At 47.8% G+C, this 22,485-nt stretch overlaps 8 protein-coding genes across 8 annotated transcripts, besides 1 other annotated feature; 3 read left to right on the forward strand and 5 right to left on the reverse strand.

Moving 5' to 3' along the window:
- Window positions 1-1,247: 1,247 nt before the first annotated feature.
- Window positions 1,248-1,988, reverse strand: FPSE_08037 (uncharacterized protein; the record flags this gene model as incomplete). Its single annotated transcript, XM_009261155.1, has 1 exon — window positions 1,248-1,988. One exon carries the CDS (start codon window positions 1,986-1,988, stop codon window positions 1,248-1,250), a length of 741 nt encoding a protein of 246 aa, XP_009259430.1.
- Window positions 1,989-4,483: 2,495 nt separating this feature from the next.
- On the reverse strand, window positions 4,484-6,199 carry FPSE_08038 (uncharacterized protein; the record flags this gene model as incomplete). The annotated part of the gene is made up of 3 exons (XM_009261156.1): window positions 4,484-4,895; window positions 4,948-5,549; window positions 5,609-6,199. The coding sequence occupies 3 exons, from the start codon at window positions 6,197-6,199 to the stop codon at window positions 4,484-4,486; spliced, it is 1,605 nt and encodes a 534-aa protein (XP_009259431.1).
- Window positions 6,200-6,706: 507 nt separating this feature from the next.
- Window positions 6,707-8,545, forward strand: FPSE_08039 (uncharacterized protein; the record flags this gene model as incomplete). Its single annotated transcript, XM_009261157.1, has 1 exon — window positions 6,707-8,545. One exon carries the CDS (start codon window positions 6,707-6,709, stop codon window positions 8,543-8,545), a length of 1,839 nt encoding a protein of 612 aa, XP_009259432.1.
- A 63-nt stretch (window positions 8,546-8,608) lies between these two features.
- Window positions 8,609-9,148, reverse strand: FPSE_08040 (uncharacterized protein; the record flags this gene model as incomplete). The annotated part of the gene is made up of 1 exon (XM_009261158.1): window positions 8,609-9,148. One exon carries the CDS (start codon window positions 9,146-9,148, stop codon window positions 8,609-8,611), a length of 540 nt encoding a protein of 179 aa, XP_009259433.1.
- Window positions 9,149-12,808: 3,660 nt separating this feature from the next.
- FPSE_08041 (uncharacterized protein) lies at window positions 12,809-14,015 on the forward strand (the record flags this gene model as incomplete). The annotated part of the gene is made up of 3 exons (XM_009261159.1): window positions 12,809-13,034; window positions 13,096-13,809; window positions 13,861-14,015. 3 exons carry the CDS (start codon window positions 12,809-12,811, stop codon window positions 14,013-14,015), a joined length of 1,095 nt encoding a protein of 364 aa, XP_009259434.1.
- A 109-nt stretch (window positions 14,016-14,124) lies between these two features.
- Window positions 14,125-15,504, reverse strand: FPSE_08042 (uncharacterized protein; the record flags this gene model as incomplete). Its single annotated transcript, XM_009261160.1, has 1 exon — window positions 14,125-15,504. One exon carries the CDS (start codon window positions 15,502-15,504, stop codon window positions 14,125-14,127), a length of 1,380 nt encoding a protein of 459 aa, XP_009259435.1.
- Window positions 15,505-16,559: 1,055 nt separating this feature from the next.
- FPSE_08043 (uncharacterized protein) lies at window positions 16,560-17,462 on the forward strand (the record flags this gene model as incomplete). The annotated part of the gene is made up of 1 exon (XM_009261161.1): window positions 16,560-17,462. One exon carries the CDS (start codon window positions 16,560-16,562, stop codon window positions 17,460-17,462), a length of 903 nt encoding a protein of 300 aa, XP_009259436.1.
- Window positions 17,167-17,227: a repeat region.
- An 820-nt stretch (window positions 17,463-18,282) lies between the features above and the next one.
- FPSE_08044 (uncharacterized protein) lies at window positions 18,283-19,970 on the reverse strand (the record flags this gene model as incomplete). The annotated part of the gene is made up of 2 exons (XM_009261162.1): window positions 18,283-19,766; window positions 19,856-19,970. The coding sequence occupies 2 exons, from the start codon at window positions 19,968-19,970 to the stop codon at window positions 18,283-18,285; spliced, it is 1,599 nt and encodes a 532-aa protein (XP_009259437.1).
- Between the last annotated feature and the right edge of the window lie 2,515 nt (window positions 19,971-22,485).

Raw genomic sequence — 22,485 nt, forward strand, 5'->3', positions numbered from 1 at the left:
AAAGAGTAATTCATCTTGGTCTGCGTTTGTTCAGTTAGGTAGGTCAGTCTTTTCTTGCTCTCTTGTCGTCTGTTTACCCCAGACTCTCATCTCTTGGTACTCTCGTCTCTCATCGCCAAGTCATGTTCTGTGCCGATCACCCCGTTCCAAATCTTGGCATGAGAAAGCAATGACGCCAAGTTTTGTTTCTCCAACTCTTTTTGCCGATCCTTGACCAAAACATGCTTCATCTCACGAGGTACCATCAAACTACCCGTCTTGGATATTCTTTTTCCTTCTTGTCATCCAAGATCCCAGATCCGACCGGTCCTGCCTCGGCCGAAATATTAATTCTGTTTCCATATTTTCTCTATTTCTCCATTTCTCCACAAACCCCAGACTTTCCGTCTCGTGTCGCCAGCATCAAATGACAAGCCAAAATCTGGGTGCATGTTTCCTTCAGCCGCTTCCCCAATGCCCGGTATTCCCACAGCCACGGCGTCATCGGCGTTTAATTCTTTTGTCCTAGGGCTGGGTTGGCTTACCACCACCCTTTTCATTTTCAGCCCTTTCAGAAACCAGTTTTATTTCCAAGACGCGAGTTGATGTTGACTTCTGCATTTGGATCTATTCGACATGGAATGCATGTTTCTCACGTGCCCAATACCCCATTAACTCTCCAGTTAACCGTATTTTAAACTGTTCAAATGTCAGGTCAGTCAAGAATTGAGTTTGCGACTGGTGTGTGCCGTGACATGTCATCTGTCGGGCTTCGGAGAATTCCAATCCCCCTAGTCTGGTACCTTGGATGAATGAACCCACTGCATGAGTCTTTGCTAGGGAACTTTCCTCGGGTGTTACTGCCGAGTCTTCCGTCAAGGATATCGTCAAGTCAATCTGCAAACACGCGTCACAGTATCACTTGACGCTGAAGATGATCAATTCAACAAGAAAGGGCCGATAAACTATGCAATCTCGAATGTTTTAATTGCTCACTTCAACAGAAGCAAGATAGCCGAACTGACAAATCAACTTATGCTTGTAGTAACCGAGTTCTAGATTCATATCAGGTTGAATCCATCGGAGTCGCCGTATGTCCTCCTGGGAAACATCTCTCCCAGAACAGCTGGAATCCACCCTCAGGTCCTGTGGAACATTGTTCAAGATATTTCCATTTCGCCTGTTTACCAAGGTATTGCCTATTCATCCGCAATTCTTAATCCTTGTACTGAGCCATGACCTTCCAGATCTTGATATTACACAACCCTTCACCTCCCACGCTCTTGAACAGTCTTTGCAATCTCATCGCCAACCACAGTCCCCAATGCCTCAAAGCCCGCAACAACTCCCTCCCGATCTCCCTTTCCATTCTCCTGACTCATCTTGAATTTGCCCTCCAACTTGGTCACTTCGATCTCAATACCGATGATATTCCTCTTTAGCAGTTCGACGTACTTCTCAGGCGCGTCTGCAACCTTCCACTGCGTAGGTCTATCCCCACCCGTGTACCCCATTATTTTTGTCTCGCTGGCATCTGTGAGGTCCGAAATAGCCTTGCCGAGAAAGCTCGACGTCTCCTCGTTGTTTTCGTAGTAAATGCGCGCTTTGCCATAAACTTGAGCCGCAGCGTAGTTCCACGTCGGTACAACCTTGCCAGTGGCGGGTTTCGTCTCGGTATAGAATTTGGGTGTGACATAATGATGTGCTGGCTTGGTAAAGATGATGAGAACTTCATCTTCGAGATAGTTCTTGAGTCCGGGGTTCGAGGTGCAGTGCTCTATTATGGCTTTGCTCTGCGGGTTTTGTCGTGCCATATGACATCTTAGACGACCGAGTTCTGTTTCGCTTGATTCATCCTGGACGTCTAGCAGGAATGGAATATGGCTGCTTTGGAGAAATGAATGTGTTTCGGATTTGATTCCGGTCGTGAGCATTCCGAGTGGGTTTTCATGGATGAGACGACGAAGGACACGGAGGTCTGTCTCTGCGTGAGTGGCGCGGATATACATGATATGGCTTGACTGAAATGTTATTGTCATTAAGCTTAATTGTTAAAAGACTGAATGGTTTAAATAAAGCAAAGCCGTTCTATCGGTGACAGGCCTACATAATAAAGGCGTGGCGGACAAAGCGGGCCGCCAATCTGTATGACTTCCCCAGGAAACAAAAAGCCTGGGCCGGCCCGGTCGTGGCCAGCGAATAAAAATTGGAGTCATTCTCAGCAACAATTGCAACCAATTAGGACTAACAAGTTGGCAATCCGCTATTTAATAGCCGAGCTATAGGAGATGGAAGCCTTGAAGCATTGGACTGCATAGTCACTCTCGGATGTCCCTCCGAAGACCTTCTATCGACCTACCTATAGACAGGTAACGACAAGATTTGGCAGGGGTCTAATTATTTTAATTGCGAAGATTATTATGCAAGTAAATTTATCAAATCTATAAAACGGGTGACACCTGAGAGCAGACTTTAGTTCAAATACTCGCTCACTAATGGAACTCGTTCCATAAACTGAGCAATTCAAGCTACAACTGATGGTTTGGGCCCTCACGATCATAAGCACCATAGCTATGGGCGATTCTCTTTTGTTATCATTGACCTCTATCAAGAGTATTTATGGATGGCTCTCAATAACGATCAGACAGGCTGTTGGAGCGCATTGGGCCGGAATGACGAAGGCCCAGATGCCTACTATGTAGTGCTTCCAGGTCGAGTTGCCTTTAGCCATGCTTATAGCCATTCCAAAAATATTCTTGTCAATCCGGATGTCCGTCTATGATCGTGGCACTTTTTCGGGAGAGTCTGAATGATATCTTGATTATTTGGAGGTCTGCAAGGCCAACCACACGTCTGAATATGGCTCAGAATAGTATACATATTACAGAAACCTGAAGCATTTGAGAGTTATGTCTCACACACTAGAGAAATTGGCTATTCAGCATTATTCTACATTCATCTTTGAAGCTTTGTTTATAACAGAAGCACTGCTTCTTACGACATGGTGATTACAGGTTCATAGACCATCGAATATCCTAACGTTGTCTTAGAATAATACAAGCGACAGCAAGGAAATTTGTTAGTTGGCCGTCAGAAATGACTTTGATGACATTCTATCTACTTGAAAAACTTGTAACTTCCAAGACAGAATGTGAGGACATTTGTCCCATGTGAAGGATGTTCCTATTGCAATGCGACCATCTCCGGACTAAGTCCCAGTATGGTTACATTGGACAGGGTTGAACTGCCATCGGAGTGAACCCCGATGTATGGCGTTTGAGACTCTTATGATTAACCAACACCTGCCTAGGTTGGTAGACACATGACTATTGAATCCCGAAGCCTCCACATTCCGGCATCATGGCATGATATGGTGATGTTGCAGCACATCAACTTCAGCGGCGTCGATCCGAGCTTTTATTCGGCAACGGCAATGTTTACTCCTAGGGCAGCCAGCTGAAAATGTCGAGGATGGAGGGATGTTCCAAGACAGATCGGGTAACTTTGTTTGACGCCTGAAATCACAACGACAATAACCACCCGCAATTTAGAAAAGACATTTCAAACTTCTAACGAGTGGAGAGGAGTCAAATTTCCAGCTATTGCTTTGTATGGACTTTTGTTTTCTAAGAACCGGTTGACAACCAACGATCCTGACTACGGTACTTCCATGCCTATTTCGTTGCTGTATATCCGCCTCCGCTTCCCACTTACCCATCTTGGACTACTTCTTGCCCAGCTAATTTAGCCTGTTCTTGGTTTCAATCACGAGCATGCTGTTAGCCACAAGATATACCTGCACCTGCATCGGCATTCACAGCGACATTTGGATGCTACCTACGCAAGCCTTGTGATTGGGGCTGGACATACCTAACTGCCGGTTGGCTATTTCGCAGGTCTTATTGTGGCAGAAATCGTCCAAGTCACACGTCTCTATGCCATGACAATGCATCTGAAACGCGAGCTGAAATATCAAGTGGACAATTCTCTCTCCAGCTCGTCCTTCTACTGCTGCCGTAACAGGTATGCAAGGATTTCAAGTAGCGCAGTTCAAAAGCCATCACGTACCTATTTGAGGTCCCAAGCCAGATTATGATCAACAGGTAGGGCTACAATAAATTAAAAATAGTAGCGACGTAGGGTTACTGCTATGGAATGTATAAACAGGCTACTGTGATCAGTAACATGAGTGAAATGGCTCCGTGAAAGTAAAGTGGTCACGAAGTTCTTATGCAAGAGACGATATCTCGGAAAGGAATACAAAAAATAAAGAGAGAGAGAGATGCGAAAACATGTGGAATGCAAAAAACGAAGGATTGAATTGTGGCTTATTCAAAGACAATATATTCTCATTTTGTTATAATAAATCAACTATCATGGTATGCTCCCAGTCTTGATAGTTCTTTTATGCCTGCCAATTGTATCTTAAAACGGACACCCCTCGAGCAATGACCCCACGACAATCCCCATCAGACAGCTCATCCGAACTGCCATCGTGGCCCATCTAAAATGCCTTGGACTTGCCACCATCATCCTCGTCCATCTCCTCACCACCACCAATGACTGTCTTATGGAACATGCGGTGCTTGACACCAGTCTCAAACAGGTAGTCAATCTCCGAAAAGGTCCTTCCCTTGGTTTCGGGGATGGCAAAATATGACACGACAAAGGAGATGGAGCCTAGGCCAAAGAAGAAGAATCCAATCTTGCCTCCCCAGTTCAGCTGATCTGTGTTGTACATGTACGGAGTAAAGAAGTTGAAAGCCCACATGCTAAGAGACTGACAGGTAAAAGCGATACCTGACGTCTTCGAACGAAGGCGAACCGATGAAACTTCGGACTGCAGCACAGGTACAGCGGTGGCGACTCCGAAGCTGTTAAAGAAGCCGACTAGGACGAGACCTACGCCAACCATCCTGTATCATTGTTAGCATCAACATTTCCATGTTCAAAGAACAGGGTACAAACCATTTTGCAGCCTCGGTCGAGAAACAACCGGCAATACCCATAGCCAGCCAAGCCGCATTGTCGGCGAAGTGGCTGATGAGGATCATCCTCCTGCGTCCATAACGAGGAATCGTGTACCATGAAATAATGCCGGCGACCATAGTCGATGAGATACCAATCAGGTTAACCATGAGAGAGTAGCGTGATGGCATGCCAGCCATTGTGAGAAAGTAAGCAGCATTGGCGATAAGGGACATGCCAATGGCCTGTTGAATACTCGTGAGAAACATGGCAAGAAAGGTGCGGCGGCGGTTTGTGTCGCGGAAGCACTCGCGGTAAGTAGGGGCGCCTTCGTTCAAGACATTCTGGCTACGCTCTTCCTCAAGAGTCCGCATGATCTGTGGGAGCATATCGGACGCGCCGAGTCTTTCGAGAGAACGCTGCGCTTTGTCAATCTGATCTCGGGAAGCGAGCCAGACGGGACTTTCTGGGAGGACTAAGGCGACAACCATGGCCCAGCCGCCAAAGGCCCATTGAGTAGCAAATGGGATCTGGTAGGAGTCGCGACCGGCGCCGTTAGATCCACCAAATACAACAGCAATGGCGATCAAATGACCAAAGGACTAATAGCAAAGCATCAGCAAAAGGAACCACAAAGTATGTCTGGGCCAGGTGCACTTACCACGTTGAAGCCATAGAAACTAAGAAAGAATCCACGAAGATGTTTAGGAGTTGTCTCGGAAATCCACGTCTGACAAGCTGACATGAGAAGACCACAGGAGGCACCCAGCACAAACTTGGCCATCATGAACGAAATGCGGCGGTTCAACATTGTTGCGGGCATGCAAGAGGTGAATGATACAGCCGCGCCAACACAACCAAGCAGACCTCCCAAGAGTACTGTGGCCCGTCTACCAAGACGGTCCTGGCATACTCCCGCAGAAAAAGCACCAGATCCAGCACCGAGTTGAAGGAAGCTGTTCCAGAGCGCAATCCAAAGAGCTGGGATAACCCACTTCTCGCCATGAGGTTCACCAAAGTCCATCTTGAACTGTCTTAGTGATGAGACAGCACCGATGATGACCATGTCGTAACCAAACAGAAGAGGGCCGATGTTGATGAGCACAGCATAAAGCAAGACTTTGGGATACTTGGCGATAGCTTGCCATGGCTTCTCTGTGTCTGCGACATGTTGTGGCAGGTTTTGCTCAACATGGATAGCAGACGAAGCCGTCTTGTTTGGAGGCGCAGGCTTTGTCCCGGCGAGGGTCATGATGGGATAATTCTGAAAGAGATCTCGAGGAAGTTGTCTACTGAGACTGAGTATTCAGAATCGATGGCAACAAAGGTTTTCACTGTTTCTTAAGTATTCCAAAACCAAGACCCCACAAACATCAATATCAATCTGGGGGATCACCCACGAGGTTCCCCAGAATAGTCTTCCCCGCTATACCCCACGATTGACTATTGCCTATCACGATTTTCTGCAACCTCTTCCGGGATGTGGAGATGTTTCTTTAACAAATTGAGGTTTCATTGCAGGGGGAATCATTGCTTGGATTGATTTGGCCCATGTTTCGGTGAGAAGGCCGCCGGGATGTGGACGAGGAGAAACATCATGCCTTTCCCCTCTTAGACGGCAGTCCTATCGGGATTAACAGCAAATTAAACCGAGGCAACTCAATCAATATCAACTGCCACTTATAATTGATCTGCTTAATGCATTCTGTATTGAAGCAGTAATCAGCCGTCAACCTCTTTACCATCACAACACTACATCATGTTGCGACCACAAGCCAACAGGGCTCGCGACCTCGTATCACTAGACGGCGTTTGGAACTTTGCCCTCGCCAAATCTCACGACATTGAAACTGAGCAAGCATGGACGAAGCGAATCTCACCAGAGCTTCAAGTACCTGTTCCAGCCAGCTACAACGACATCTTTGCCGACGAGACCATCCGCGATCACGTCGGCTGGGTCTACTATCAGCGCCAAGCAGTTATTCCCCGCGGTTGGGTTGCGCCTCAGCGTGTCTTTCTACGTGTAGATGCAGCAACCCACCACGGTAGAGTTTACGTCAACGACAAATTTGTCGTCGAGCATATCGGCGGCTATACACCGTTTGAGATTGAGCTTACTGGTCTTGTTGAACCGGGGTCGGAATTTCGTCTTACCATTGCTGTGAACAATCAGCTCACATGGGAGACGATCCCGCCGGGTCGTATTGAGGTGCAAAGCGATGGTTCACGGAAACAGAGCTACCAGCATGACTTTTTCAACTATGCTGGATTGGCCCGCTCTGTGTGGCTTTACTCGGCACCAAAGGTCTTTATAAATGATATCAGCGTCGTTACAGATGTTCATGAGGACGGAACCGGCATTGTCGAATTTGACATCCAGACCTCTGGCGAACTTCAGGCTGACGCAAGATGGCGCATCCTGCTCGACGACGAAGAGGATACGACTGTTTGTCGCGCCCAAGAGCCACATGGGAAACTCGAGGTCAAAAACGCTAAATACTGGGCGCCTGGTGCTGCCTACCTTTACCAACTCCGGGCTCAGATTGTATGCGGTGAACAGGACGAGATCCTCGATTCATACAACCTTCACGTCGGCATCCGTTCAGTCGAGGTCCGAGATGGCCGCTTCCTCATCAACGGAAAACCCTTCTATTTTACTGGTTTTGGCAAACACGAAGATGGCCCTGTTCGCGGACGTGGTTATGACGCATCTTACATGATACACGACTACCGTCTGATGAAGTGGATTGGAGCCAACTCATTCCGAACCTCCCACTACCCTTACGCGGAGGAGGTCCTGGAGTATGCCGACAGGCACGGTGTGGTTGTGATCAACGAAACAGCTGCCGTTGGTCTTAACCTTAATATCGTCTCCGGAATGTTTGGCAATAAGCAGCTCGCCACGTTCTCCCCGGACACCATGAGTAGCAAAACCCAGGCTTCACATGAACAAGCTATCCGTGAGCTTATCAGCCGGGATAAGAACCACCCTTGCGTCGTGATGTGGATGCTGGCAAATGAGCCTGGGGCCAGCGAGCAGGGAAGCCGAGAATACTTTGAACCGCTCGTTACCTTGGCGCGATCACTGGACAGTCAGAAAAGGCCGATGTGTTACTCCCACATGATCCACTCCAAGCCAGACACAGACCGCATCGCAGATCTGTTCGATGTAGTATGTATGAACCGGTACTACGGGTGGTACACACAGACAGGAAACCTGAAAGCCGCAGAAGTTGCCCTTGAAGCTGAGCTGCGCAGCTGGCAAGAAGCATACTCTTCTAAACCTATTATCATGACCGAATACGGTACAGATACAGTCGCAGGTCTACACACTGTTTGCGATGTGCCCTGGACTGAGGAATACCAGGTTCGCTTCTTGGATATGTATCATCGAGTCTTTGATCGCATTGATAATATCGTTGGCGAGCATGTGTGGAATTTTGCTGATTTCCAGACATCGGCTATGATTATCAGGGTTGATGGAAACAAGAAGGGTATCTTTACTAGGGATCGCAGGCCAAAGAGTGCAGCCCATGCTTTGCGTGCTCGGTGGACTGGGCCTGTTGGACTTCGCAAGATAAATGTGGCCGAGCAATAGGTTCAGACTTGTAATAGATATGTTGGAAGCTAAAATATGAGATATGCAAGTTTTCGTCACGATCTACAACGTCTTTACCATAATATGGTCTCTCTGCACTATTGACCCAATCGTAAAGTCGTGGTCTCCAACCTGCTTGTATCCCCATTTCTCATACGCCTTTATTGCCCTGGGATTCTCCTCCCACACCCCCAGCCAAAGATGCTTAAATCCTTGATCCCTCGCCATTCCTTCAATAAATTTCTCCAGCGCCTTTCCTACGCCAGCGCCATGGGAGTTGGTGTCAACATATATCCTCTGTAACTCGATAGTCTTTTCTAAGTCCTCTACACAAGGCTCAGTGCTTCCCCGAGTGAGATAGGCGAAACCCAGGAACTCATTGTCCGAATTCGTAGCGACAATGACATCCTTGTTCGGGTCGTTGATGTCGCTCGTGATTGCTTTTTCTGTGTATGATTCTTCCAGGAAGGCTGCCAGTTCGTGAGGCTCGACTGAGTGGCCGAATGTGACTGAAAAGACACGTGCGCCGAGTTCAGTGATGGCGCTAACATCTGAAAGAATGGCAGGGCGGATGCTGACTGCTTTTTGTGATGGGGCCGTCATTATTGTGCGTGGCTGGGGTGTTTTCGAAGTGAGGGTGAAGTAATTGTGGTGGTTATGGCAACTTGACCAATGGTTAATACGAAGAAGCACTGGAAAGACTTTATGACACAGGCGCAAATGAACAAGGATTGGCGCAGCCGGCCGAGTATTTCAATGATCTAGACTTGAAGGTCAATTGAAACCAGGGAATGCAAGAGAACAATCTTGACAGAGGCCGGATGTTCCAGAAACATGTTGCCACGTTCTGCACAATCTCGGCCCCGCCACCGAAACTTTAGTGCGCGCCCTTGATGTCAATCTAAGAGTCCATCGGTCGCCTTTAGATTGACATTTCCGGACCGGCAAAGCAGGCTGGTAATGTATGTCAAGCCGGTGTATTTTTATTATCCGCCTGTATCTATACATTTCACTCGTAGGGCGCGCAGAATGACAACCATCTGCTCAATGCTGGACCCTGGGAATGCCCACCTTTCGCAGATCCTAATCCCCTTGTCCTGCAATTGGTTCAGATCTGGGACTCTCAATGCATCCAGTCTTGAAAAAGCGGCGAATGAGAGGAGCAACACAACAGCCATTGTTCTAGTTGATCTGATTAGTGACAAATGTCTCAACTTGTGAAAGATTCTACATACCCATGTAGCAGGTTTTCCAACGAGGCTGTGGGTGCGTGAACTGCGTGTTCTACAGCATTGAGATACCTTCGGCAATGCACAAGACATTGTCTAGCGTTCTCAAGAGTAGCTGGGTTCGGCGACATCCCTGGCGCTAGCGCGCAAACTTGGTACAGAAACGGTCTATATATAATATCTCCTGTGGTATGATATCGTATAGATACCATGGTATCATCAATACCGATCGGTGGACTGTCCAAGTTTGGTCGGATGCTGTGAGGAAGGAGGTGATACCACGCCCCCAGCTGACGATTTAATTCGTGGGCGAGATTTGGGAGACTAGACAATGTTTCTTCGGAACTGCCTGCTGGGTCTCCTGTCCCTGGCTCTGCTTCGGCATAAAGGACGTAGTGGATTCGGTTGAGGAGGCGGCGAGAGGAGAGGTCGGCCAACCAGCGGTGCATGTAGGGTTCGGAAGGACCGTCGGACCATGGGTAGGGAAGTTTGTCGACGATTTTTTCTATGCCACTACGAGGGAGATGATGTTCGGCGAGGATGTCACTGTGGTGGTCAGCAGAAGTCTGTTTCGAATGATGAGAGGATAACGAACCACTCGAGGACTAGGATGGCCCAAAAGACTCGCAGAATAGACTGGTCTTGGGAACCGCCTTGGCCGTCTCGTAATAGCTTTTCAGACCTGGACTGCTATCAGCACGGCTCGTTGTTGTCGCAAGAGGCTATCTACCTTATCCAATAGTGCTGCACGTCAGTAGAAGCCATGTGTACCAACCGCCATGCAAGCAAAGGCCTTGACAAGTAACTATAGTATAACGCAGCCAGATACAAAGCTTGAGGTAGGAGAGGATCGCCACCAAAGGAACCCAAAGACTCTGTCAGCAGTAGTCGCACAGCTGGTGTAAAGAATCGTATTCCAGGACTCCAACACGCGTCCATTCGATTTGGTGTCTCGGCTGCGACAGTACCAAGAGCTAACACAACAAGCACCAACGCTGAAGGGAGATCTGGTTGAGGTCCACGGTCGAGAACGCGATCGTATAACTCGTAGAAAGCCCGTTGGTCAAGAATGGGATGGAATCGGTGCACCAGTTGGAAGTAGTTGCGTACAAGATGATCCGTCTCATTGGGGGACACTGAAGGAATGTCGATCTGGCTAGCTGGTGTCGCATTCAGTCTCAATCCATCAGGGACCGGGCGTCTCAATTCGATATGTAGGAACAGATCAGGAGGATAATGACCTAGCAGTGCTTTTGCGGGAGCTGACCGTAAAAGATTCCCTGTTGTTGAAGAATGGGACAGGGGTATGTCCATGGTAGTGTTGAAGACATTATTGTTGGCGAATTGTGATAACGAGGTTTGTGTTCCGGGACCTGTTGAGTGAACTGAGGATGCTGCGATGATGCCATCTTCTGGGCTGATGGCTTCGACGGGTCTGGGGATGGAATATGGTGTTGGTACTGGACTTTTCTCTCTTTGTCTTGCTATGGCGGATTGGAATGTTGATTCGAGCGATTCAAGGCGGTCAAAGATTTCATCGACTCTGTCTACCGATATGGCGATGCGTCTACCTCGCTTAGCAGACTGCTCTTATATCGCCAGTAGTGAAACGTACTTGCTCTCATTGCCTTCGTCGCGATATTCGCATTCCGAGTTGTTGGCTTCTTCACATAGCGTACAAACAGGTTGTCGCCCATCACATTTCCTCTTTCTGTCAAGCCATCAGCATCAGCAACATGATCCACTGATCAATCAGAGGCAATACCTCTTTCTGCAGTAATTGCAAGCCTTGGCGGCTCGCTTCCGCTTCGCAGAGTCCATGCCTCGTTGGGGCGAGTGTGACACACTCATGGTGAAATCTCTTGCGGATGCCGGGCGGAAGTTGGGGCGGAGACTGGCGGAGAACGATCCGCCAGGGAGGAGACCCACATCCAGACAGGTTATCGATAACGGAAGAACTTGAGGCCCGGAACCGTCATTTCGGAAGGTTGGACCGGCTTGTCGGGGCAGCTCCGGAGAAGCATTGTTGACGGATGTCGCGACAGACGCGTCGGTCTCGAAATATGAATGTCTTTTCTTCGTGGACTGGCGTTGTTATCTTATCTCGATGACAACAAGTAGTTAGATCAGATTAGATTAGCCAGTCAAAAGTGACTTACAATTTTGCCTACCCGGTACACCTGTCGCGTCGCGTGAATTTCACTTATTATCTTCTACAACATCCAGGCAAAATGATCGATATCAGCAGTACAGCAACAACTTCAAACTACTTGTGGTTAAGTCTACTCCAGTTATTCCCTCTCAACATACTGCAATCACAATACATTGGGACAAGGACTGCGACCATCTACCATGTCTGATGCCCGATGAGGAAAACGGATTCCTCGAACAAGCATGCCACCTCACATGGCGAGATCAGACAGGAAGGATTGTTGAAATGCAACATATTGATTACCTTGCAATTCCTCCACTTTTCATTCCGTGGTTTTAATGATTCACCCCGGATTTCACGATACATGAATAATATGATAAAGTGGACAGCATCTAATCCTGGGGTATTCGCACGCCATCTTTAGTTGTCAATTTCGACCAATGCGAAGTCGACTTGACCGAGAAGCCGACTATGCCGACGACACAATCATTAATCAGATGCCCAATCTAGTTAAGAAATGGCGGAATCCATAATTGAAACCAAGCGACGCGCGGAGGTTAATTGTTATCGTACAGCGGCGTACGAGCGTGATCAGGCCCCATTGTCTTCATCCAATAGCCTTGATATCTGATGATGCCAGAGCTTGTAGCAACACGCAAGGAAGATAGCGCCATGGCTCCTCGCCGTTGTCGGATCTAGTCGGTATTTGTGTCATCTAACTGGGTGTTGTTACATGTCGCAACAGATATGACAGATTGTGTCATCATATTCCCATGGGGAAATGAAACGAGCAACTACTATAAATCATAGCAATCCAGTAGCAAATCCATTCGATCTAGACATCACAACTAAGCACACTCTGCAAAGACTTACCTAGCAAACATGTCGACTACCACCATCACAGAGACACAGGCGCAACGCACTGTTCCCATCAGCCTTGAAGCAAACAAATATCCAGAGCCTTTGACTACTTCAGGAGCCCTTGACAAGTTCAACTTTGAAGAGTCAACACCCGTCATTGGCCGTGAATACCCTAACGTCAATCTGGTTGACGATATTATTAATGTTAAAAATGCTGATGAACTGATCCGTGATCTGGCCATCACTAGTGAGTCAACTAAAACCATAGACTACACTCCATAACCGTACCTTGTCTAACCACAAGCCAGTCTCTGAAAGAGGAGTCGTCTTCTTCCGCGCCCAGGATAATCTCACAGATGACCTCCACAAGGAACTTGTGCAACGTCTTGGCCAACTCACCAACAAGCCATCAGCATCAACCCTTCACATCCACCCTCTACTCAACGGCAGCAACGAGTTTGGTGTAGAAGACAATGAAATCAGCGTCATCTCATCCCAATCCCACTTCTTCCAAGATAGAGAGAAAGATAGAGATGACCGCAAGCAAGGCGCTGCCAGCTGGCACAGCGATATTCAGTTTGAAGAGTACCCAGCCGACTACACAAGTCTGCGCCTTACCAAGCTTCCAGCCGGAGGTGGTGATACGCTCTGGGCTTCGGGGTATGAGCTATATGATCGATACAGTGATCCGTACCAGAAGTTCTTTGAAGGCTTGACCGCGACGTTTTCGGGTGATGGGTTTCTCAAGGCCCGTGATGCTCGACCTGATCACTTCAAGATTTATGAGGAGCCACGCGGTCATCCTGAGAACATCGGCGACGCGCTCAAGACTTCGCATCCAGTAGTCCGAACAAATCCCGTTACAGGCTGGAAGTCTCTCTTCGCAGTGGGCAACTTTCCCAGGCGTATCAATGAATTGAGTGCTCGAGAGAGTAAAGAGTTACTCGAGTCATTCTATAAGCGGATTGAAGAGAACCATGACTTGCAAGTGCGATTCAGATGGAGAAGCCCTAACGATATTGGTGAGTACTCAAACGAGATACCTTTTGAAGTAGAAGCTAACTGATTTGCAGCATTCTGGGATAACCGTAGTGCGTTCCATAGCGCCACTAATGATTATGATGGTCTTGGTCAGAGAGAGGGTCATCGTGCTGTTGGAATTGGCGAGAAGCCTTACTTGGACCCTAACAGCCTTTCCAGAACCAAGGCTTTGAGAAACAAGAACTAAGAGTAGACGCGATAGATGATTACCATTTAAGATGTAGTATGTTCATAAATAGTATTCAGAGACCGACACGAAGATTCAATTATACAACTGTTTTCATCCACAAAACAGTCTATGAAAAGCATTCTAATCGCTTGCTTGTGACGCCAGCCTTGCGAGCTAGACCCTCAATCATGGATGGTATTCCAATAGGCGACGTCAGAGGCGGATCAAGTTCCTCATAGACAGACTCGCCATCAGAGTCAGAACAACAGGACCCCAAATCACCCATGTCCATTGCCGCCAGCTTATGCATCTCAGCCACGTCGTTACTATCATAGATACCTTGTCGATGATTCATTCTCCGAAGCAGATCCAAAATTTGACCCCTCAATGCGTCATCTTGTGTGTGAAATGCCGCGAATGAAAGACCCGGCACAAGACATCCACCCAAGGAATACGTAGGCTGGCTCATACCTATTAAGGGCGCCGCTACCAATTCCGCAGTTTCTAGAAAAGGCAAAATAGTTTGATCCGTTGGATTTTCCCATTCTTGATCCGCGTACGAATCAATGTACATCTGGAAATAACGCTGGAGAAGTTGAAGACTGTAATATTGCGACATTTCCTCGTCTGTCCAATGAAAGATATCGCGTTCGGCCATATCTCGGAAACGCATGTCCCATCTGTTCAGTGCGTCTTGGAAGGCTTTGTCGTTTTTTCTGCCATTTTCTCTGTCGGGATCCTGAGGTGCAAAATCGTGAAGTAGTCGCAACTTATGTATTGCGTGTGAAGCATCGTCGAGAGAGTCAAAGGGCTGGGTATCATTGGCGCTATGCTTTACATCTTTAGAACACCACTTCTGGATGCCAGACAGATTAGGGTCTTTCATAAAGCCGGATGATTCAAGACATAGTTGTGAGAAAATGGAGACAAGCTTGTTCGTCATAGTAGACTCCTCTGGTGTAGTAGGATCTTGAAGTGATCTTAGCATCATGTCACCTGCCGCAAGATGCTTTAGGAGTTCGTCGTAGCGACCAGTGAGCCCCTCGCAGGTAATAAAGAGCATGCAGCAGATTAAGATACAGTGCATGTTCCCCTGTGTAGGAGACGACATCATGGGTAGGATGGATGATATAGCTCTGTTGTAGTGTTGTATGACAGGGCGTTGCAGGTACTCAGGACGCCCAAAGCCGAGAGAGTGAGACATGAATGCCCGATGCGAAGCACCCACAGCAATCATGCTGTACCTGATAGCATCGAACTGATATGACATAGGAAGTGCATAGCACAGCCAAAAGTTGGTGGCGGCGGATGAAGTTGAGAGTTGTTTGGCTGTCCAGTGAAGGAAGTGCTGGAGATGTAGTCTCTCGGGATCTGCCAACAGTGGTGTCTGATCGAAATGTTGTATCGGTGGATTGACGACCGTAACAGCCTGAGTTTTGGGTTCCTTCTTTTTCCTAGTCCCTTTGAAAGCTCTGGGCTTTGGAGGAAGGTAACCGTCGCACTTCATCTTGTCGTCTTGACACCGTTGGCAAATTGGCTTTGCTTCGTCGCATCTCAGATGTCTGAATCTGCCGAAAGCGATTTAAGTATTATTATACGACAGGTACTCCAATCATCTTTACTTACTTGCTGTAGTATAACTTGGTCAGTGAACGCTTTTACGAGAAACAAAACGACAGCCAATCAAACTTACCAGGTGAGACATCCATTTCTGCTTTTTGGTGCCGAAGCACGCTTGAATCTGCCATCTACTCGAATGGCGAGTTCTTTATTGGCTGCCATTGTGGTGGTATGTAGGAGGGTTGAATTGAACACGAGACTACCAATGGGAAACCAAGAATTGGGGGGGCAGGACAGCGGGACGTTGATATAGCCCGCCGGGCTTGAAATATTAAATTGGTACTCATGCTAGGCTTCTTTTTTAGTGGTCCGAGTTCCCCAGTTCCCCAGCATCGTATCAGCATTATCTTTATGTCTTTTGCTTAGATAGTCAGGTCTTATTGGCTATTTAACTATCTCTAGGATAAAGAACATCTCATCAACCATGGGATTTGGCATTTGCAATCCCTGCGAAATGTACCAGTACGAGAAAACGTTGATACATGTCGTTACAAAGGCTTGCGAAGTGGAGTAGCAACAGATTAATGGAGCAGCAGTTAATACGAGAACACCAATCATATCCCGCAATATAGAGGATCTAAACAATAGTGGAGGAGGTGGCTTCTCTATGGCTCAGACGCAAATATTGTTAGTGATGACTGTCGTGTCGTTAACTCAAAGGCCCACGGATTCTTCGGCAACCAAGACCCCTGTTTTCGGCATTTGGAAGCCGGCCAAGTACGACCAAGCCACTCTGTCAATGCCAAACAGACTCCATTGTCATCTAGTTGTCGAATAGACTCTCGGAAAGGCCGCTTGGCGCCAAGATGCGCAGCAAAGGCTGGAGCCATATGCTGACGACAACGTGTACGAGAACAGTGGCCCATGCACCCAACTTGAGTATATCTAGAGTGAATATTCTATTGTCTGCACTTGCAGAATTATCGAAAAACCATCAACAAAATGAGCGGAAACTACTATCATCAGCAGCCGGAATACCAAGGTGGCGGTTACCAGCAGGGCGGTTACCCTCAGGGTGGCTATCAGGGCAGCCATCAGCAGGGTGGTGATTACCAGCAGAGACCACCAGCCGACTATCAACAACAAGGCTATCAACAAAATAACTACCAGAACTATCAGTCTGGACCTCCTCAACACCAGCAATCTCACAGTCCCTATCCGCCCCAGGACAGAGCATTTGAACCTTCTCCAAGCCCACACCCAAGCTACCATCAACAAGAGCCATCTCCCTACCAGCAGCCCCCTCAGAGTTTCAACCAACAGGGAGGAGGAGAAGCTTCAAACTACTACGCAATGTCAAACGCGCAGCACCAAGGCCAGGGTCAGCCAGATGCCTTTACACCTCAACACCAACCCGGTGGCCAGTTCGAAGGCCAAGTCCCTGGTGAAGCAGGTGACGGCGAGCGAGGCCTGACCGGTGCTTTAGCCGGAGGTGCCGCTGGTGCATTCGGCGGCAACAAGATAGGAGGAAGCAAGACCTCTACTGTCGCTGGTGCTCTCCTCGGTGCATTCATCGGCCACAAGGGACAAGATTGGAGACGTGACCACAAGGAGGAGAAGAAGGAAGAGGAGCGTCGAGAGGAGGAGGAGGAGGAAGCGATGAAGAAGAAACATACTGCCGAGATGGAGGGCTGGGGTAAGAGCAGATCTCGCTCGCGTTCTTCTTCGCGTCATCGACATCGTCGAGATCATTCTCGCTCTCGTTCGCGTGATTCTGACTACCGTCGTCGTCGTCGTCACCACAGTCGTTCGAGCTCGAGCTCTTCTGATGATGACCATCACCGCCGCCGTCGCCACCATCGAGGTCATTCAAGGTCAAGGTCATCCAGCCGCCATCGACACTAGTTGGGGAAATATCTCTGGAATTTTATAGCACCTATATGTTTTGTTATTTATCGTATATTACTAGATCATCCGCGGATAACAATCTGAAACAATACAACAAGGAATCATCGGCATATATCGACGTTCATTCAGTCACTGTGTGTAGAAGAAAAGTCTTAGTCTATGTTTACTTTAACGTTAATGATATATCTCATGCGGATACAATAGAGAAGTTAGTATCTTAATTGCAAGAAAGATGAGAAGGCTTAGGCTTCGCTTTGTAGACTTGAAAAATAAAGTAGAGGATCGCAAAAATATCAATCAACGCAATTGAAAATTTATATTGTTGGCTTTGATGTTGGACTGTTAGGTTTCTACAGTTATGGTTGCTAGTTACTAGATACTGTCTTTGAAGTTGTAAAGTGCCACTAAATCATCTTGATCAACTTGGTCAATATATCTATCAGGCAGGGTTTTTGCTTCCTTCTTTGATGTTGAAGAAATAAAATAAAAATAGCGTAGTAGTCCAGAATATTGCCAAGGTACATGGTATGCTGGGGTTACTGGGAGAGGTTACTAGTTGTGAACCACTACTTGTGTTTATAAAAACTGGAAAATTACAATCACATTCAAGAGCCAAAGTTTCATATAAAAGAGTTGTATTTGCAAGCTAGACTCCTAGGAGTCATGTGGTATCTAAAGAAATCATGGCTACGAATTCGTAGCTTGTAAAGATCCGTTACATCATAAATGGTATGCAATGCAAAAGTCTATAATGCAAAAAGCCCAGTCATACTGGACACGCGAGAAATATCGACGTCGTTTTTTTGTTTTTAGTTGCTTAGACAACAACACCGTTCTCACGCTCAGAGGCCTCGGCCTTCTCATCGTCACTGCCGAAGCCGTACTCGCGAGCCTTGTCGGCAACTTCGTGGTCAGCCATGCGAGGAAGCTGCTTGGCAGCGGTGACATAGCTGATCTTCTCAGTGTAACCCTTGGCGAAGATGAGATCAATCTCCTCGAGGGAGCGGCCAGAGGTCTCGGGGTAGAAGAAGTAGATGATGGGGAAGAAGATGGCGTTCATGGCGGCGAAGAAGGCGTAGGTGCCCCAACCGTAGGTACCGGTTCCGTGAATCATGACGGGAGTGATCATGACGATGAAGAAGTTCCAGAGCCAGTTGGAGACGGTGGAGGTAGCGTTGGCCTTTGCGCGGGTCTTGAGAGGGTTGATCTCGGCGGGGTACAACCAGGGGAGAGGCAGCCAGGTAGCACCGAAGAAGGCGATGTAGGTAAAGAGACCGACAGCGGCTCCCTTGGCGGCAGCGGGGGTACCGGGGATCAGAGCGCCGAAAGTCAGGATCATGGAAGCACACTGGCCGACGGTTCCGATGAGGAAGAGCTTGCGGCGACCGACACGCTCAACAGCAAACCAAGAAGTAGTGGCGAAGATAGAGTAGATGATCATGTTGACACCACCGAGGAGGAGAGCCATGTTGTGGTCGGTACCGATGGACTTCTGGAAGAGAATGGGGAAGTAGTAGATGACGGCGTTGCAACCGGAGAGCTGCTGCATCATCTGAGAAGAGGCACCGAGAATGAGACGTCGGAAGTGCTGGGTCTTTCCACCAGTGAAGAGAGCAGAGAAAGGAGTCTTGCCGCCCTTGTTTCCAGTGGCAGCAATGGCCTTCTCGATGGTCTCAATCTGGGCCATGACCTCGGGGGAGTTGCGGGGAGTACCGTTGAGACCAGCAAGAATAGTCTCAGCCTCTTCACGACGATTGTGTGTGAGGAGCCAACGAGGAGACTCGGGAAGCTTCATCATCATGACGAGAACGATGGTAGCAAAGACAACCTGGAAAGCGATGGGGAATCGCCAAACAAAGGCGTGAGGGCCATAGGTACAGCCATAGTCGATCCAGTAAGCGATCAACGTTCCGATGGCGACGTTACCGCCCTCGATGCAGATGAGCTTTCCACGGTTGTGAGACTCACTGCACTCGGCCTGGTAGGTAGGGATGGTGGAGGTGTTGATACCGTTTCCGATACCAGTGATTGCTCTACCGATGATGAATTGGGCTGTGGCGCCACCGCCGGGGGGGACAGCAGCGATCTGGACAACGACACCGATAATCATGATGATAGCACCGAGGAAGATGGAGTTGCGACGACCGAGACGGTCACCGAAGTTGAGGATGAAGAGAGCACCGAGGAAGCAACCGACAGCGTAGATGGAGACAACAAAACCCTCGTATGTCTCGTCGAGAACCTGGGGGAAGTCTTCTGTGAAAGCGGGAGCGGAGATGATACCGGACATGACACCTTGATCTGCATGGGGAGTTCAACGGTCAGCATGATAGACTCATAGATTAGGTTTTCCCTGACAGGTGGGGGAACGGGACGTTGGGGAGTCTTACCATAACCGAAAAGAAGAAAGTCAGTGGTAGCGACAATGGTGATGAGTTTCTGGAGACCCTTGCCGGTCTTGCCCCAGTAATGGGGAATCCCCTCTTCGTTGTCGACGTGAACCATGTTGAGCAACCTTGTGATGGTTTCTTGATAGAATGGTCTGGACTGAAGAGAAGGGAGAAAAGAGCGGGAGATTTACATTTCTTATAAGCTCGAGCAAAGGCGTGGTTTAGAGACTGAGAATGACGCCAAGCAAAACTTCTGGAGTCGTGCGTGGATACGGGGGGCGTCCCACAGAATGAGTCCTCCTGCTCCTGTACGTATGTCACAGCACGGTGGAACCGATAAGACAAGTAGTTTTCCAGGGTTAATGACTCGGGAAAACTTGGAAACTGTACGGGTCCGTTTGTTTGGAGACAGAGATTTCAGATAACCTTAGATAAAGTAGATCTAGAAGGTGAAGAGTTTTAGAAGATTGGCCAATAGCAGGAAAACAAAACAACGTCACTTGTGAAAAGAAAAAAAAAAAGAAGCTAATTCAGGGGACCCGCATGACGTACTGTGAAAGAAACTGTCTAGTCTGAACGGTAGAAGCGATGGCAAGTCAAGAGTCTAACCCCAAAGATGCACTGTATCACGATATTCGACAGAGTCTAAAACTAAAACTGTGTAAAAATTTTAAACTGGGTAAACATGACGTCTCATTTAGAGTTGGTTATTCAAGAGATACATACCCGGGGTTGAGCGGATTTGTATACGTCATAGTCTCCGCGATCTTCGAAAATCTCCTAAAAGGGAACAAGACCCTTGAATCAAGATGCCCCATTTCTCGGTTCTTTATCCTTGCGGTTTGGTCGTTGCATGACTAGAGGGACTAGAGTTTACTGAGCAGTTGGAGAATGACGCCTTGGCCTTGTGTTCCTTTTTCACCGTTTGTCTGGATCAAAGATATCAACTGTTGGGTTATCAGAGTGATCGTCAGGATCAGCACTGCATACAAGGTACATGGTAGTCTGACAGTACTGAAGAGTCAACAGTATACACAACCATCTACATTTCCTCAACAATTAATTCTTATTAAAAAATAATAGAAACAACAATTGTCGGTTAATCCCCGAGAATACCCTTCCCATTACTCCAAGTTTTCCCTTTTCTTCCCCTCATTGATCCCTCGCCGAGAAATAATTGGGGAATAATGCCGAGGTGCGGACGAGGAATTATGGAGAGCCGCAGGGTTTGGCTTAAGATTTTGACTAAAATCTTGCGTCCAACGTCATAACATCATCCGCCGTAATCTCGGACCTTTGGGTTTAGAGACAACCCGTTCAGGGAATCCGTGGGTCTTTTAGAGTGTCTTTTACGGGTCTTGTCTTGTGTCTCTATCTTTAATCCGGAGGTAAGCGTGGCAATCGACAGACCAAAAAGTATCGGGTAGGTTGATGAGTTTAAGTAAAAATCGAGATCAAGGCAATAATTTGCCATCAATTATTTGTATTCTCTCGGGAATAATACTATAAAACTCTGCAAGTAAATATCATGTGCAACAGAACTATCTTCAATACTGTGTCTATCACTTTCATGTGATTCAACTGTTCAACATGCATTTGCCCTTGTCCAGTGGAACTCATCACCAAACAACACAAGACCCTCCAAATAACATAATTCTATTTCCCATGGGGTCAATGACATTTCCCCATATCAGCTCCTCAATCGTTTCAGAAAAAACCCACGAGGATATCCAAAAAAATAAAAGTGAAATTAACCTCTGCAATAAGCAACGCTGATCCTGTTTGCCGTCGTACATGTCACCAGCAACAAGTCAATGGAGGAGACTCGGAAATACGAATCGGGTAACCCGGTGGATTCCTTGGCGGTTTTGTCTTTTTCGATCTTCATCGTTCTCCAGTCTTTCTTGTCCTCTGACGGAAATGAAAAAGTGGTCTCTACAAGGACATCTTACCGTTTGTTGACTGTGCTTCCATGGCCTTAAGCGAGCCTTTGACCCGCTGTGAGAGCGCCACAGAATCAGTGCTTTTAGTGGGTTGTTCCCTATGAGCGGACCTGGAGTCGGGCCCGCCAACTCGTCACCTTATTGTGACGACAACATCAGATGTGCTGTAGAATCTGGGGTATAGACAACTTTGGTGATCTAGGGTCAGTCATATGGTACTGACAACACTATTAATACTGCAATTGTGAATAGTATCAACTGTCTGCTATCTACTCAGACACGGCTTGCACGGCTTGCACGGCTTGCACGGCTTGCCCAACTAGCCAGGGGTGTCGAGGCAACCCGTCTTGGCTTCTATCCTCATGATACTCCATTCCATCTTGGCAGACAGGAATGCCGAAACTTGGTTCCTTTTCTACTCATGCGCGTCAACCGTATCAGGCCTTACTGACTGGCCCATCTCTCACGTTACAAGATCGATATCTGTCCTTCCTCATCAGGAACCTTCTCCAAGGGACTGCATCCCTATCCAAGGTTCTTTTTAAGCTTAACGCTGGGAACTGATCTTTGCCTCAACTGGGCCGCTTTACACTGTCTCCCTGCAGTTACAAGCGCTAGCATGAATATCGGAGGAGCCATCTCCGCAGACGGTATCCGTCCTATAGCAACGTGCGTGTGTGTGTATAG

The sequence above is a fragment of the Fusarium pseudograminearum genome, chromosome 4, assembly GCF_000303195.2.
Source record: "Fusarium pseudograminearum CS3096 chromosome 4, whole genome shotgun sequence".
Classification (NCBI taxonomy): domain Eukaryota; kingdom Fungi; phylum Ascomycota; class Sordariomycetes; order Hypocreales; family Nectriaceae; genus Fusarium; species Fusarium pseudograminearum.